The sequence below is a fragment of the Alternaria metachromatica genome (genome assembly GCF_023757995.1).
Source record: "Alternaria metachromatica strain BMP 0045 chromosome Unknown scaffold_6, whole genome shotgun sequence".
NCBI lineage: Eukaryota > Fungi > Ascomycota > Dothideomycetes > Pleosporales > Pleosporaceae > Alternaria > Alternaria metachromatica.
The window spans coordinates 74,453-87,941 of record NW_026055497.1 but is presented as its reverse complement, the minus strand read 5'-3'; the positions used below and the strand labels follow the sequence as shown (position 1 = coordinate 87,941).

Here is a 13,489-nt window from a genome sequence, read left to right as displayed (position 1 = left end):
GCGGGCGGTGTTTATTGGGTGCGTGGGCCATGGGTCAATACGAGAGGGGCTGTTGTTAAAGAGCTGAGCTGCTGCTACTGTGGATTTCGTTTCTTCACTATCTATCGTCAAGGTCGTTTGTCTAATTCACGCATCTTTTCGTCGACTCTTTATCGTTTCGACAGTCCACTCGCTTTCTACACGTCAATTATTTCGACTTAGAATAATCTTAATCAAGATGCGTTTCTCAGCTTTCGCCCTCCTCTCGCTGGTCTCGGTTGCCTTTGCTGGTAACTGCGGACCTCAGAATGGAAACGCCAAGTGCGCTGCCAACGAGTGCTGTAAGTCTACAATACCCTCGTATCTTCGAATTCTTGCTAATAATGCATCACAGGCTCCCAGTATGGCTGGTGCGGAACCACACCCGCTCACTGCGACGCAAAGAACTGCATGCACCCCTTCTCCGGCGCCTCCTCATCCTGCAAGCCCACCCCAACCACGATGAAGACCTCCGCGACCAAGCAAGCCACCTCGCCCGCAACCACCTTCCCCACCGCCGTCCCCGAGATCGACGTCTGCGGCCACGCCCAAGGCGGCGTCACCTGCCCCGGCGCCGGCGCAAACGGCTTCTTCTATCGCTGCTGCTCGTCCGCCGGCCACTGCGGCCCCAAGAACGATATCCAGGACCAGAACCTGTACTGCGGCGACGGCTGCCAGGCTGGCTTCGGAAAGTGCGACAACCAGAAGGCGCCTGCTGAGCCTACTGCGCCCAAGGGTACTTCGGGTGAGGGTGAGACGTGCGGTCCTATTGTTAACAAGAAGTGTGGTAACAACCTCTGCTGCTCAGGTTCCAACTTCTGTGGCTCTGGTGAGGACTTCTGCGGAAAGGCCAACTGGTGCCAGAGCAAGTGGGGAAGGTGCAACTAGGATGTTGGATATCAACATGGGTTGGTGTAGAGAAGTTGGGGGTAGAATAGAGTTACGAGTATAAGAGTTCCTGGGATAATGAAAAGACATGAGAACTACACATTACCTGCACACCCGTAGACATCGCATTGCCATCTTTCCACGAGCGGATCCTCCTTCAAAGCTATGCTAGGCGCGGAAGAAGTTCTTCACGAACCCCCTTACACGCTCAACCCAAGCACACAGCAACCTCCATTCACACCCCCATAGCAGCCTCACGGGTGGGTGAGTGTGGATGTCTTCTCTACTGTGCGACAAGGAGTGTTGTTTTGCTTGATGGTGGTGGTGTTAGTGGTAAAGATAGGAGAGGAGAGCTGGAGTTGTCCTGAGCGAGAAGAAAAGCCATGTCATCCATTGTAAAGAGTGGAGCGAATGGGTGCCGCCAATAGGGTGAGGGAGTTTGACTGTTGATAGGTTAGACTACATTCAAGTTTCGCACCTTTCGCTGGGAAATGGCTGCTCGAAATGGGCAAGGTAATATGATACTTAGGTACTGATGAAGTGAAGTGAATATACAGAATCTTGTCCAAGCAAGCTTCGGTCGAGCCGTTTTCCACGCGAGGGATCAGATATAATGATTTGGGGTCACCCCGCTGTTTCTCAAAGGCTTGATGGAAGGATGAGAGGGATGTTTGGTTTGATCCTAACAGTCCTCCTCGTGTATCAAGTTATATATCATTTCTTTATCTATAAGTTAGAGATTCTATCATCGTAATCTACTCTGTGTAAGGACCGTACCAGCACCAAACCACATCAAACTACACCAAACACATGACCGTCACACCAAATACGCCTCTCCTCCGAAAGATAGAAGACTAAGAAAGAAAGAAGAACCCCAGAGAAATAGAAAACACCTAGTCCTACCACTCTCCCACACCACACTAACCCTTAACCCACTCCCCAACCTCAAACCCCACCCTCCTCAAATCCGCATCCGCAAACCTACCTCCAGGTCCACACGCCTTCCAAACACTCAAACACCTAACCCCTTCGTCCATCTCCGGTTTCAGCCCCACCTGGCCCTCCTTCGGATCAAAGCTCTTCACATACAGCGTCAAATCGGGTCCTACGGTGCCGCGCCACAGCGTCGCCATCCACTGCCAGTGGTCGGTCGGGCTGTAGGCATCTTGGATGGGGATGCGGGAGGCGTAGGCGATGGAGGCGGCGAGTTGGAAGGTTGGGAGTAGGATTACGGGTTTGATGGCGGGTTTGGTGGAAGAAAGGGAGTGGGAGGGGGAGTCGGGGGGTGTGGCGGAGTCTTTGCGGGTGTCTTTTGTGGAGACGATGATTGTGTCGCTGTTGGGCGAGGGTGTATCGGCGGAGGGGAATGTGGTGGTAATGTATTTGATCATTTCCTTGCTCTTGCTGTGCCATTCTTTGATTAGGTCGAGGTAGTCTTCGAATGTGACTTCTCTGTCGGCGTTGTCGATGGGGGCTTGCGGTGGCTCGGCGATTTGGGGACTGTACTCCTTTTGCTTGATGAGGTATTCGTTGAGCCATTCTGTGAGTTCTTTGACGGCGGCGGGGTCGTCGCCTTCGATGGCGATGATGGCTCCGCGGTTGGCGCGGTAGGATGGGCTGGCGGAACCGGGCTCTTTATATTGATAGGGAGGCGTTATCCGTCCGAGGAGTTTGATCTTGTTGGGGTAGGGGAAAGCACTGAGAACTTCCTCTACGCTCTTGGGACTGCCATCGGACTGTAGAGATCCGAGCTCAACCATTGACTGATGGCGCATCTCGCGAGGGGTTCGCGGAGGAGGCATTGTCGCACTGTGTGGCGTTACATGGATGGGCGGCAAAGACTCGCGTCGATAGACAGCGTATTGCTGGATCGGGCCGTTATGCGATCCGTCTGGTCTACGACCGTTACTCGTTGGCGGAGGCCCTTGGTCAAAGCGCCGCTTCTTGTTCGGCGTCAAAGGGCTATACATCATCGTGTCTCCACGCATGGTCGGATTGAGCTGAATGTTACTGAGGCTTGGTGGAATGGGACCTCGGCGATGACCGGGCGACTCAAGACTAAGGTTACTCATCACTGGTAGGTAACGAGTTGTTGGCGTGAGGCCTTCCGAGATGTTAGGAGGCGGCAGAGTCGGGGTGCCAGAGGCGTCGAGGAAAGGACTGGTAGGTGTTCTCAGACTGCGGCCACCACACTTGTGACAACGGTACTTGTCAACTGTCGTATGCTGGCCAGTAGGGTTCAACGGTGACGACCCAGGTTTGCCAAGACGACGTGGTTGATAGCGATAGTCGGGGTATTGTTCTTGGTGCCTAGCCTTCTCTTCCTGAGTTCACGTTAACAAAGACAATGGAGGGTAAGGTGCCAAGGGCCACTAACCTGCGCAAGGTCTTGCCAAACCTTCTTCTGCTCTTCACCTTCAGCCTTCCACTGTTCACCGATAATCTTTGAGATGTCGGGATTGTTGAGACCCGGATTACGAGCGGTAATGGCCTGCTGGTGGTGCTGCCGATAAAGAATAAAAGCTACAAGGCAATGGTCAGCAGGCTGCGCAAGAATGACCGCAAACAATGATGGGTGTCTTTGTTCTGAGTCAAATCCGAGTCAAATGCTCCGATTAGGCAAGTGACGTACATCCAAGACAAAGGAAGATAATATCGACTTACCATTTCGTGGACGCGGTATTTTCGGCTCTGGTTGACACAAGCAAACATGCCCTGAGAAGTCTGGCTCGCCGCCAGCTGTAGCGGACGAAGCACTCGGGGGAGGTTTATCGTCAGATGGACTGACCAAGTCGTCGGCCCCGTCAATCTCAATCAGCGGCGAAGGTCTTTTCCTTGTAGTCCTCGGAGACGACAAAGCAGGAGAGATTGGGGGCTCGTCCCTCTTAGTACGCTCAGCAGTAGGACTAGACGTGGAAGCTGGGCGCGTCTCGTTGATCCGACTGCTCTTGCGCAAGTTCCTCGAAGGCTTCGAATCGTCCATCGGGGACACTGGAGAGGCATCACCAATCTGCATGTTTGTCTTGACGTACCGCCTCGGCACGTGAAAGAAGGTAGCGACAGGCGGAGAATGGGGAGAAGAAGGAGTCAAAGTCCAAACAATCGGTGGCAACACTCGACTGGCTAGCATTTTCGATTTCTAGAGACGCGGCAGCTGACCTAATGACTCCGATGGAAGAAGGCGCGGTTCATTGTCCTCGGTCGGACACGAAGGGAGGGAACAGCCGCGTTGGTAACGAACCATTAACAACATGTCCGTATCTTTGAATGCATTATCCGGTAGCCAGAGTTGGACCTTTGACGCTTTGACGATGGTAGCAGCCGTGATCCAGTAAAATGATTGTTCCAGTCATATGCAGCCGATCTGCGCTGGCGGTTTCTTTGTTCTACTACTTCGGGAGCGTGCCAAGACGAGCTTCCACCAACCGCGAGACATGTACATTCCTGCGTCAGCTATGCAAATAAGAGCCGGGGCTTTGTCTCAGACCAGGGCCTGGTCTTGTCTCGCGTTCGTCATTGGAGTGGTACTTTGATGCGCGGCTTATGCAAGGGGCGCCAACAATGCAACACCTTCCCGCATTGCAGTGCCGCATCGCAACGGCTGTGGCTCAGCTCAGAAGCGAAGCTGTAGACGATAGTCTCCCCTATTACGACTGATGATGTATGCAGTCAAAGCATCGAAAGACGGGCGCGAGCCAGGGAGGCAAAAGACCTCAGAGATTTCCGCCTCCCCTCCACGCTCCCCACTTCCCCAGTCCTCGCCAACAATACAACATTCTCTTTCATAACAATGACCGTGGCTCTATGTCAGAGAAGACGCAGTCATACTGCGCCTTGCCACCATATGCCGTCCTGGTTGTAGCGAGGCGCATTTTACCCCGTGTCGCGGGTGACCAGGTAGTTCCACGAAGCTCTTCTCAGCCATGGCCAAGTTCCAAACAGTGTCTTTGACAACTTGTGCTGACAACCCGAGGGAAACTTCGTTCTGTCGGCTAGGTCTCAGACACTTTCTTAACGACCTGTGATAGTATCCGCGAAGAAACCTGAGGTCAAAGCTCGCTCCTTCTTGCCCTTCCGATCTGTATCTCTTTCCTACGTCCGTGTCCGTGTCGCGGGGAAGCAGGAAGCTCCGTTCAGCCTCGGCCGAGTTCCAGACAGTGTCTTGTGCTAATACCCTGGAGGAAACTTGAGCTTAAACTGCACTCGCTCGTTTTCCTGCTTCTTCTCTTCCTCACTCTTTTCCCGCACAGCATTAATGCTTCGATTCCCGCGTACCAAGTTCGCGGCATGTTTGCCAATGAGTTCATGAGCCGGTCCACTGAGCTGGATGTTATCCCTATCACATCAACCCGTTAGCTTGAAACAGAAACAAAGCGTTTGTGCTGTGCTATGACTTGTGGCTTGAAAGGAGCGTGGTGCTATGCAGCGACTGAGGTGCGTATAGCGTGAAAGCAGTAGATGTATCAAGTGATCAAGGACGAGGCTTATGAACTTACCAAAATAAGTGCTGTGTCGGCGCAGAGCATTTGACCAATCCACTCCCCCTTACAGCATCCAAACAAGGCGTATCGACGTGTTCGAAAAGCGGTGCCTGAGCCCCAACACCGGTCGCATCAGAAATCTGTCGCGAGTGCAGTTGTTTGGCACGGACTTCGTTCATGATGATAGCATTTGGCTCAGGCATGTAGATGGCGCCGTTTTTCCATTCTGCAGCTTTCCGAACTAAGACTGTGTTCCAGTATGACCATAGAAACACCATTCGGTGCTGAGTCACCGCGAAATCGGCTTCCCGCATGGCTTTCTTTTGTACTTGGAATTGCGGGAGGAAAGAGGCGTCGATCATTTTGGGTATGACGACGTTGGGCGGGTGGGCTGCGTGTTCGGCCAGGATGTCGAGACTGTGGAAGAGCGACTCGATGCTCTTGTCCACTGCGGACATGGCCACAGGCTTCTCCAACGTTGAGTATTCGAGCAGATCCCACAAGCCGAAGAAGACGGTGAAGAAAGTCCATTCGTCTCCTTTCCGTAGGCGTTCGGGGATGACTCGTCGCCCCTTGTCGTAGGCGACGTACTGTTCCATTTGTGTCTTGAAGTCAAACGACGTGACGGTTGTCTCGTTGCTTCCCGCGCCTTTCGTTTCCGTGTGGACGTTTGCGTCGACTAGCGATCCGATGTGTGCAGCCGCGGCTGGCTTGGAGTGGGCGAAGTTGTCAATCGTGTCACATGCGAGCTGGAGTGTGTTAGACTGTGTATTTGTATGAGGGCATGACTCTGACGAACCTCTTTGCATAGTGTCTCTACCCAGAGGTCGCCTCGGTCAGCGTCGCGGGCTACCACTGCGGATAGCACAGGCGAAGAGACGCGGTAGCTTCCTGTGTCGGACCAATCGTTGCCGAACACTACTATGCGGTGCGCGTTACCGCGCCATACGTTGTGGACGGTGTCTTCGAAATTGGCGGAATGTACCCAGGTGAAGTACAAGATCATGAGAATGGCAAGAGCCGCACAGAGGTGCAGCCGCGAGAAGAACCGCATCGTGTGGTAGGCTAGGCTGCGTGACAGGTGACAGGCGACGGGTGTGAGGGTGAAGTGGTAGCGATGCGATGCGACCCAGCAAATGGAAGCAAAAAGTGGGTGGACCTGTGAGGGTATAGGTCGTTAACCGCGGGAGTAGGAAGCGTCATCCTTGCGCGTCAAGGAATCTGACGACGCAGTTGACGCCTGTGCGAGTGCGAGCCTTGTTGTGCATCACAATCCCGGCAAACTATCCGTCAAAAGCGGATACATGTCGCGTGCGCGTCGTACCTAGGCAGTCAGGCCAGCATCTTCTGAACACACTCCAACCATGCCTAGGTGCCTATCTCAACATCAGGTACCTTGCCTACAGTAGGGAGAACATTCTTCCTGCAACTAAGAATTAGCAAAAGGAAGATAACGTCCACCACCGCCCCTCCGCCTCCCCTCCACCGCCCCCACCCACCCCGTAGCCAGTGTAGCCAACGTCATCCTTGACAAGCGTTAAGGAACATGACGACGCCTGTGCAGTGCGAGCCTCGCTGTGATTGCATCCCCGGGAATACATGGGTCAGAAACGTCCAAATGTGGATACATGTCGCGTGCGCGTCGCATGCCAAACTCAGAATCCCATAATTGGCCTGACTCTTCATCGACTCACATGCTATCGACTCACTTTCCATAGTCAGTCAGAGTTCCCCTGGTCAGACTCCCTCCTTTTCTTTTTGCACGACCGCTACTCCACCGACGCCGACATTACACAGCGCCGTCGTGCGAAAAGTTGAGGTTCTGACCGCGCGGAACCTACGGCCGCTCGGCATCTCGCCCCACTTCTCGTGGCGTAATCAGCGGAGCAGAGTTCAGGACTTACGTATATAATTTTAGCTAACGAATATCAGTGGAGGAGGATGCGAATGCCCAGGTTGTGAAAGCCACGAAGCCACAAATGCAGCAGACGCGCTATTCCTGTAGCGCGTTAAGTGCTTATCCTGCCGCCCGTTGGATACGATCGGGTTCGGAAGATGCCAACCGCTTGTCAGCCCGCTCGCTGCACCGCCGCCGACTCCTCGCCATCGCCAAACTTCAGGTTCGCGAACCTGTCCATCAGGAAATCTCGCATCGCACCTTTATCGTCGATCCACTGTGCGACGATGAACGCCTGATCTGCCCATTTCTTCGTCTTAACATCGTCTTCTGACAGGTAACAGTCCACGGCGCGATTGAAAGCGGTGCTTGCGAGCCATTCGAGCTCGGTTCTGGGGTAGCAGTCGATCTCCTTGATGCACTCGTCAGCCAGGTCTGCAGTGTCGTTGTTTGTGGCGAAATCAGAAGATGGCGGCGGTGTTTCCAGTCCGGCTGTCGCGATGGTGGGATGAAGGGTCTGAATGGGCTTAGGAATATATCGGGATTGCTAGGGTGCGGGAACTTACGTTCTTCTGCTTCGCAGCGAGATGCGTTACTTGCTGGATGCATTTGATGCTGACGTCCTCGTCGTACTCGAGTGAAAGGCTGAACATGCATCTAAGCCAGCGTGCCAGTTTCGTGATGTCTCGGCCTGCTGGTTGGCGGCAAGTCAGGTTGATGATTTTCTGAAGAACAGATAGTACTTCTGTCAACTTCGTCAGTCTTTATCCATCGAGTAGTCCGATGATCTTACTCTTTTGATATTTGTTTTCTAGTCCTGCTTTCACGATGCAGCCATGCACGACTAGAACGAGATCTGCCAGAGTCTCGTAATGGTCCGGGTTCTTGTACTTCCAACACTGGTCGAAAAGATCATCAAGCTCATCCCACCTCTCAAGCTTGAGGACGGCTTCTAGCTCCAGTTTGACAATCTGGAAGTATTTTGACATGATGTCGTCTTGAGAGGTTCCACCGAGTTTGCTAATGCTCTCTGCTGCGGTGCGTCGGAACTCCTGGCTATGCTTATGGGCTTCGAGGTAGTAACCAATCTGTAGTAGTCAGACACTGGACATTCTGGCGAGATGCGCAACTCACACTTTGCTTGGTGTTATCCTCTGCGCGGGCCAGGGTGGTGTAGGTACAAGCGGCGAGGAACTCGCAGAACACCAGCCGGAGGCAAAGATCACCGTCTGGATTTGGTTGGATCTTCTCCTTGAGAAGCTTGATGAACTACAAGGGTCAGCGGTATTGCTTCCGTCTTTGGCGTTCAGCTCACCTCAGTGCAGCATCCGAGCAACCTAACCAGAAGTCCTGGTGGCATCTCCGCGCAGTACTTTAGCGACATGTTGTAAGCGTTCTTAGAAAACCACTCAAACTCCACGGCTGTGAAAAGTTCCTTGGCCGGCGTGCTCGGCCTGATGCGAGATGCTTTGGCTTGAACGCATGCTTTGACAATCAGTAAAAGCGTCTCCTCCGGAAGTGCATAACGACGTACCTCCCTCAAAGACGTTGCAGATCTGTTCCAAGATACCAGTATCAATGTTACCATCTTTAGTAAGCTCGGACTCCAACATACGTGCGGTGGACCTGGTCACATATTAGAGGTGCGTAACACTTCGGGTGAGTGACGTACCTTAAGAGCGCAGGGAGATGTATCCCTGCCGGCGCACTATGCTCGTACTTCTCCAGAACCTTCTCAAGAGCATTGATAGCCTGTCTTTTGCTCCCCGCACTCTGAGCCTCCATGACGCAAGCGTAAAGTAGGGTAGCGTCTTTCGCGGAACTCCGACAGACATAGTCGAGACATTCAGCGGCGAAGATCTCGTCGCCGCCTCGCAGACCTGCCTTGTACATGAGGTAGCGAGTCACCGGTTCGTCTTTGCCACTCTCAGGCATCTTGACGTGCACTTCTCGAGCAGCTTCGAAGTCTTGACGCGACAAAGCACACTGTATGATCTTCCTCGCAACCTTGGTTTTGTTCTGCACGCCAGCCTTCTTGAAGATGTCATGAAGGCATGCTTGACACCAAGCCTCAGCGATGCCGTGTTGTTCCTGGCTGGACGCGGCCTCCACCTTCTTCCACAAGAGGGTTTGCGCAGCATGTGTGGCAGGCGCAGAAAGGGAAACTTTGGAGTTCTGCGCCACGGTATCGAAGAGGTCTTTGAGTTGCTCGAGCGAATTTTCGGAAAGGCTGTTGTTGATTCCAATCCAGATGCGCGTGATGACTGCCTTCTCAACCCAAGACTGGTTTTCCTCTCGAAAGAGGCGGATATCGATCAGGTCGTCCAGTGCTTTACAGGCTGTCACGTTGCTAGAAGTGGTCAGCGAAACGCTATAGGCGTGTACGATTTTGTGTACCTGTGGTTTTTGAGCTTGTGAATGTAGTGCATGATGCTAGAATGTGTTAGTCAGACTGAAGTAGAAAGCGTAATGGGTGAGGTGCATACGTTTTGAAGTTCGTATCGTTCAGCACGATGGTACGGATCATGCGCAGAAGGACTAAAGGAGTCAGCGCGTGAGGGCGGACAGATTCAAGTAGCTTGCCATTGTAGAACTCGGACGTGTCCATGATTTCGGCTTCGGATAGCAGTTCGATCTTCAGCAATGAAACAATCATCTTATCCCCGAAGTCCTGAAGAGCGTTAGTCAAAGATGAGATTGAGCCAGACTGTCCACGCGACGCACAGTCTCCATCAACTTCACCATCTGCCATGCTTTTTCTTGGCTAATGGGGGTCTTAGTCTTCATATATGCCTTGACTGATACTCGATTAGCCGAGCCTCATCGCCATGTCAACAGGACGTGCGTACCAAGACTTTGCATGATACTGAGTCTCAGCTCACCAATCTCCGGGCTAAGCATGTCGAGATCCTGCTCGCCAAGAACATCGAACGCGCGTTCTAGCCATCTCGTAGCAACCTCATAATCGCGCTTCGCCAACATAGCCTTCCCGATCTCGTACAGCAGATCCGCAAGCTGCTCAGTGATGGTAGAGGTAAAGCTTTTCCTGACTTGCTTGCACTTCTCGAACATATGCTCTGCCATGCCCATCTGATCTTGACGCCACGACAAAGTCATCCGCACAGCGAAGTACTGCGCACGTAGGCCGTCTGCGAGCTCGGTGCCCTTATCAGGCTTGTCGTCGGTTCCTTTGCTAAGAACATCTTCGTACTCAGCGGCGAGCTTGAGTAGGTCTGTCGCGATGCTCAACTCATTCCCCTCAATGCACACTCTCGCAGCTTTCAGTGCAACCTTGATGAGACGGATGCAGCTCTTGCGCTGGCGTACGTTGTTTGGTCCGCGACCGCCAGCTGAGTCGAGGAGTAGGAATGCGTATGCACGGAGGAAAGGTACCACGTTGGTCTTGTCTGCCGCTGAATCCTTCGGCTGATTATTGACCACGGAAGTGTCGCGTCGCAAGCGCGTAGCTTGATTCCAAAGCTCTGTTCCCAGCCTGTCGAGTTCTTCCTGCCTCGCGGTGACGGCAGATGAGGTTTTGAGTGGTAGCCCGAGAATCTGGGCCTGGAGCTCACCAATGATCGTCGCATGGTTGCCGGCTTCTATGCGCTTGCTGAGTGTCGAGGCGAATGCTGTTGGGAAGGTAAGTGTCACGCGTAGGGCAGGCGCGAGGTAGTGCACTCACTGAGGACTGCCTTCAGCTTCTTCTCTCGCTCCAGTTTGGCTGCTGACTGCGCGGGCGGCATGATGCGTGTCAGATGGCAACGCGAAGGACGTTGGTTGATGTGCAGCTTGGGGGAGTGAGATGTCGAATCGCGACTGCCACTCTGGAAGGTGGCTCCGCACGCACGTGCAGAAGACAAGGAAGGAGCATACACGTGGACGCGAGGAAAACTGCATGCAATACGGAGGAACAAATGAATGAAGATATGAAGGCAGGCAAAAGGATGTACATGTTGAAGTAAACCCGTGGATATCGCCGCACTTGCAATTACCCTCACGAGAGATATGCGCTCTCTTCCTGACCAATGTAATGAGATACCCAACCCAGACATTACCCTGTTCCCAACCCAGTGTACAGCAAAGTTTTACAAAAACACTCGTTCCAAGTGAATTTTCCGCAAGAGCTCCTAGTCTTTGAGCTCGAAAACGCTCAAACCGATGCCGTTGAAGATAATGCGCTCGCTTTCCCTTGAATTCTTGAACTTGTAGAAGATTGATGAAGTCATTGTTGTGATTTGTGGTGCGGCTTCGACGGCCTCAAGACGCCGGTAGCGACCCCGATGTGGCCTCGGTGATGGGAAGGAAGTTGCCCACGATCAACGCCGGTCTACAACAGTCAGTCTAAGCTCGGAGGCAATATCCACCTCCACTTACATATTCCAAGCATCGCGCTTGACGGTAAAAGAAAAGCAGCAACGTATCTCAGGATCCTTAGAGTGCGGGTCCGGGTTCTTCAAGGAGCAGCTCGTCAGGATGGCTTTTTGAGTATGGTCGAATGCGATAGCGCCAAATTTCTCCCAGTAGGAAACCAGTGACGGCTCAGCGATGATCTCGTGCAGAGCGATATTACCCTGCATCCTGTTAGCTAGAGTCATATTCCAAGTGATCGTAATCTGGCGCTTACGTCTCGCAACTTCGACATCGGTACGTGGATGAGTCGCGCCATCTCTTTGTTGCCACGATATATCTCGCCAGTTCTTCTCCAGCAACATGCAGGTATAGCCATGCTTGCGAAGACGCGGTCGTACTCCATCAAGCTCTTGTCAAACCACATCTCGATGCGTACTAGATCCACATCTGTCAGACTTTGCATGCGCTCTCGAAACTTGGGTCGGAAGCGATCCAGTTGGCGCAGTACTCGGATGCGAGATGCCTGTTGCAGGTTCTGCTCCATGTACTGGTTTAGTCGTGCATAACCCTTGACATAGTTGAAGGGCTTCAGCAGCCCTGCGTCGACCTTGGCCTTGAGTAGCTTGTTCATGCGCTCTTCAGGGCTGTCTGATCCAGCAGGATCAGCGGCCGTGACAAGGTATCTCTCTCTTGCCTTGTCCGTAGGAACGCCGCCTGTTTGCCGTGATGCAGCATGACCACCGACACTTTGCGCGGGAGGTGGAAGTAATTGCGACGGTCTCGACGCATTCGAGGTAAAGGCAGAGTTGCTGTTCAGAGAGCCCATCTGATTCATAAGTGAGGCATCGGAAAAAAGGCTGTGGAAGTCATTGCCTCCGTAAAACGCACCGTCGTCCATAAGGCTGTTGTTCAGGAAGTCGTTGAGAAGGTTATACTCATTACTGACTTCGGAGGTGTTGAACATATATGAGGGGTGGAACTGCATGTCCTGGAGGTTGTTCTGAGACGAGGACAGCAAACCATCGTAGCCCAAGACTGCCGGCGCGTCAGTGACGACTACGACGGGGAGCTGAGAAGAAGTGTAACTTACAAGGCTGACTACCAGCTGTCAGGGCAGGTAATTGTGGCGCGGATACGGGGTCAGGCTGGGTACCTGACGTAGTGCTGGCATCCCTATTAGGAGGTACTGGGTGAGGCGCCAGGTTTAGCGCTGCGTCCGGAACTGGAGGAGCGGCCGTCGATGCGGCATCGGAGGGAGTTGATTCGACCTGAGTGGGCTGACTCTGTCCATCGCCATTCTCTGGCTCGGACTTGGACTTTTTAACACCCTCACGCGGCTCATCGTGACATAGGTGTCCAATATTGCGCTTGACACAGCGTGTGCATGGTCGCTCCTACATTGGGCGGGCCCATCAGCTTGCGAACAGACGAGGCGATACTCAGTGCACTTACGAGGTCACAGGTCATGTGCTGATTGGTGTGTGTCAGCAAGCAGTAACAATTGTCTTACATGGAAATACATTGCATGTATCGAATGCTGGGGAATTGGCTGTGGCTCACCGAACGTCTGCAGTAGATGCATGCTGAAGGAAGGCATATAGGTTAGCAGGGTTGCGGATGCATTTGTGGGTACACAGCATCGATGGCTTACCATGATTTACTTTTCTACGCTTTTTTGGCGGTTTTGCGGACGCCTCGGAATTGGTCGCATCGGGCTTGCTCTTGGAGGGTGAATGGGTCTTGGGCGCGTTGTATTCTGGAACGTCTTTGTCCTTGTCGGCTTCTAGTGGTTCCGTCATTTTGACTGGCGAAGCTCCATTTGATCGTCGTGCAGCTTCCGACATCAAGTGTGGGT

The 13,489-nt window shown here is 53.0% G+C and overlaps 5 protein-coding genes across 5 annotated transcripts; 1 reads left to right on the top strand and 4 right to left on the bottom strand.

Annotated features, from left to right (window-relative positions):
- Positions 1–217: 217 nt before the first annotated feature.
- On the top strand, positions 218–906 carry J4E83_003599 (uncharacterized protein; the record flags this gene model as incomplete). The annotated part of the gene is made up of 2 exons (XM_049330533.1): positions 218–320; positions 374–906. 2 exons carry the CDS (start codon positions 218–220, stop codon positions 904–906), a joined length of 636 nt encoding a protein of 211 aa, XP_049189950.1.
- Positions 907–1,826: 920 nt separating this feature from the next.
- Positions 1,827–2,894, bottom strand: J4E83_003598 (uncharacterized protein; the record flags this gene model as incomplete). The annotated part of the gene is made up of 1 exon (XM_049330532.1): positions 1,827–2,894. The coding sequence occupies one exon, from the start codon at positions 2,892–2,894 to the stop codon at positions 1,827–1,829; it is 1,068 nt and encodes a 355-aa protein (XP_049189949.1).
- A 2,179-nt stretch (positions 2,895–5,073) lies between these two features.
- Positions 5,074–6,393, bottom strand: J4E83_003597 (uncharacterized protein; the record flags this gene model as incomplete). Its single annotated transcript, XM_049330531.1, has 3 exons — positions 5,074–5,242; positions 5,403–6,136; positions 6,187–6,393. The coding sequence occupies 3 exons, from the start codon at positions 6,391–6,393 to the stop codon at positions 5,074–5,076; spliced, it is 1,110 nt and encodes a 369-aa protein (XP_049189948.1).
- A 1,063-nt stretch (positions 6,394–7,456) lies between these two features.
- Positions 7,457–11,027, bottom strand: J4E83_003596 (uncharacterized protein; the record flags this gene model as incomplete). Its single annotated transcript, XM_049330530.1, has 12 exons — positions 7,457–7,801; positions 7,851–8,029; positions 8,078–8,372; positions 8,419–8,553; positions 8,600–8,769; positions 8,819–8,910; positions 8,957–9,634; positions 9,682–9,717; positions 9,771–9,955; positions 10,009–10,082; positions 10,134–10,913; positions 10,967–11,027. The coding sequence occupies 12 exons, from the start codon at positions 11,025–11,027 to the stop codon at positions 7,457–7,459; spliced, it is 3,030 nt and encodes a 1,009-aa protein (XP_049189947.1).
- Positions 11,028–11,541: 514 nt separating this feature from the next.
- On the bottom strand, positions 11,542–13,478 carry J4E83_003595 (uncharacterized protein; the record flags this gene model as incomplete). Its single annotated transcript, XM_049330529.1, has 7 exons — positions 11,542–11,611; positions 11,659–11,855; positions 11,909–12,669; positions 12,725–13,028; positions 13,087–13,104; positions 13,195–13,217; positions 13,286–13,478. The coding sequence occupies 7 exons, from the start codon at positions 13,476–13,478 to the stop codon at positions 11,542–11,544; spliced, it is 1,566 nt and encodes a 521-aa protein (XP_049189946.1).
- Positions 13,479–13,489: the final 11 nt, after the last annotated feature.